Consider the following 2695-nt stretch of genomic DNA (forward strand, 5'->3'; position numbering starts at 1 on the left):
AGATGGGAGCTGGAGCCAGGGCCGCAATAGCGGCAAAGCCAGGTTTGCGGAACGTAGGGGCAGTGGGAAGAGTCGAGGGGCGGGACCGGAGGGGGCGAAAAAATTGGCTGGCGTGTGGTGGCCGCGGGGCGCAGCGGAAACCCGGGGGCGGTAGGGCGGCGGATTAAGGCGCGCCTGCCGGTCACCGCTGCTAGTCAACCCACTCCTGCTCCAGGGGCGAGGCCAGTCCTCAGTGGGAGGGGCACGTTCTGGGGCGTGGCCAGCCGGCCCGCAGAACCCCGCCTATTCGGGGGCGGGGCTGGTCGAAGGGGTGGGGCCGCGCTCCGCCGGGGCGTGGCCTGTGGAACCTCAGAACCTGACGACTCCGGGTTGGGGCGCGCGTCTCCAGGCGCGGGGTTCCTCCCACGCAGCCTCCCATTCAAAAGATGCCGAAGGGGCGGCGAGGCGGCCAGAGCCCCACCATGAGCCAGCGGCCTGCTCCGCCCCTCTACTTCCCGTCCCTCTACGATCGCGGCGTCTCCTCGTCTCCGCTCAGCGACTTCAACATCTGGAAGAAGCTTTTCGTGCCGCTGAAACCTGGCGGGGCGGCGCCGGGGGGACGGTCCCTCCCTCAGGCGCCCCTGCCGCCGCCACCCGGCCTGGGGCCCCCGGGCGAGCGCCCCTGGCCCCCGCCCTGGCCTTCCGGCCTGGCCTCCATACCCTACGAGCCTCTGCGCTTCTTCTACTCGCCACCGCCAGGGCCCGAGGTGGCTGCCTCGCCCCTTGCTCCCTGCCCCTCGACTCCCCGGCTCGCCTCCGCCTCCCACCCCGAGGAGTTATGCGAGCTGGAGATCCGGATTAAGGAGCTGGAGCTACTCACCATCACTGGGGACGGCTTCGACTCCCAGCGCTGTGCGTGACCTCCTTGGCCGGCCTTGACTCGCTCCCCCCTTGGCTCCATGCCTCCCAAATCCCCTCCCCGGCAATGTGGCCACCGGCTAAGACTTCAGTCCAGATCCCAGATCGACAATCCCCGCCCCCAGCACCCAGATTCACTCCTCCTGGATTTCAACCGACGCCCTCCCTCATCACTGTCAGGATTTCGTGAACACTCTTGTCCCAAACTTCACCCTCCCTCCATCCTGAGCCCTTTTGGTAATCTGGACTCTCAGCCTCCAAACCTCCATCCACCACCACCCCATCCTGCACTTGACACCCCCTGCACCATGACTGTCCCGTCCCCTGTGGTAGTAATATTACCATCACCCGCCACACACAAACCCCTTCCTTCAGAGACCTGAGCTTTAGTGTTTACCTCCAACTGTGGTCCTCCATGTGAGGAGGGGGAAGCGAATAGCAGTTGGAGTGTCCGTAAGTAGAGGTGGGAATTGTGCAAGACCCAGAAAGCCCAAGGACAGTTCACTGAGGGCCTCTGGGGCCCTCCACTTCTTAATGCTGGAAGGTAACCTCCCTGTGAACCCTAGCCCTGGCTCTGGTAGTCCTCTCACCAGGGTTTTGGACTCTAGATGTTACATCTAAAGTCTTAGGGCTCTGGACGAGGGCAGACCAGGTGTGCTCTGATGTGGGCAGGATTCCTCTAGCATGCAAGCTGACTGATTGTTCTCCTTGAAGGGTAAAGTTAAATTTGATTCTACTCGGCACAAGGACCTCTCACACTGTAGAATATTCATTAGCCATAGGCTGTTCTGCAGACTGTCTTTCTATCACGTGTTCCGGCTAAGGCTTGCAGTTCAACACTGGAGGAGGGAAGATTGTTCTAGAAGGACTATCCCCGCTATTATAAACAACCACACAGGTTAAGTTGGCTCCCCTGCCACACACGGAAGGGGAGTATGAAATAACCTAAATGTTTAGGTTAATGTGGCCATGAGAATGGTCCCCAACTCGTCAGGCACCCTGTAAGGTCCTCTTCCCCAAAGGCACGGAAAAAATCCCTAGAAAACAGGCTGAGTCTTGGACCTCTTTACTACATTTGCTCCACTTAAACATGTTTTGGCTGTTAGGGGTTTTTTCCTACCCATGTTGGGTTCTGGGTTCATGCAGGGAGCACACAATTGCGTCCTAGAAGCTTACTTTGGAAGTGTTAGAAGAGCCCTTATCTTTACTACAGCCATGTTTGTTTTGCTCTCCTGCAGATAAATTCTTGAAGGCACTGAAAGATGAAAAGTTACAAGGACTGAAGACAAGGCAGCCTGGAAAGAAGTCAGCCTCTCTCTCCTGAGGATCTGCATCCCAGAGCTAGGGCAGCTGCCTCCTTAGGTGTTAGTGCTTAGATAATGTGTCCCATTTGTTGTCGTGTCAAAGATCATTATTTTCTGTTCTGTATTTACTGCTGTTCCCATTGCTCCCAGCATGTACTCCATATACAGTGCCCACTTGTGTGGTAAATCTCTTGGTTTGTCTGCTCTCTGTGCTGCTGCTGGGGGAGCTCTCTCACAGGGTCTGGAAGCTGCTGCCCAGCTGGCATTCAGGGGACCCCCCCCCCCAACACCTCCCAGTGGAGGGAATTGGGAAAGCCAAGGGCAATATATATTTGGTTGTGGTGCCCCTACTCAGAAAGGCTCTTTGAGGACTGGAACAGATAGTTGGTTTTCAAACAGCTTTAGTCCTGGGAAGTGTTTTGTTGGATAGCTTTTGGACCACAACACTCTTTGATGATCTGATCAAAGCCATGATCCTTCCTAGAAATTCACGT

General features: G+C 57.1%; 1 protein-coding gene across 1 annotated transcript; it reads left to right on the top strand.

Moving 5' to 3' along the window:
- Positions 1–312: 312 nt before the first annotated feature.
- On the top strand, positions 313–2392 carry CD1H11orf91 (chromosome D1 C11orf91 homolog). Its single transcript, XM_060606312.2, has 2 exons — positions 313–891; positions 2136–2392. Exons 1-2 carry the CDS (start codon positions 426–428, stop codon positions 2219–2221), a joined length of 552 nt encoding a protein of 183 aa, XP_060462295.1. The 5' UTR covers positions 313–425; the 3' UTR covers positions 2222–2392.
- The last annotated feature ends 303 nt before the right edge of the window (positions 2393–2695 follow it).

The sequence above is a fragment of the Panthera onca genome, chromosome D1 (genome assembly GCF_046562875.1).
Source record: "Panthera onca isolate mPanOnc1 chromosome D1, mPanOnc1 haplotype 2, whole genome shotgun sequence".
Taxonomy (NCBI): domain Eukaryota; kingdom Metazoa; phylum Chordata; class Mammalia; order Carnivora; family Felidae; genus Panthera; species Panthera onca.

What these genes read in the sequence shown, in the direction of transcription:
- CD1H11orf91 (XM_060606312.2), top strand. Translation starts at nt 426, where the DNA reads ATGCCGAAGGGGCGGCGAGGCGGCCAGAGCCCCACCATGAGCCAGCGG. An exon ending in CGGCTTCGACTCCCAGCGCT is followed by an intron (nt 892 to 2,135) that starts GTGCGTGACCTC and finishes GCTCTCCTGCAG; the next exon opens with ATAAATTCTTGAAGGCACTG.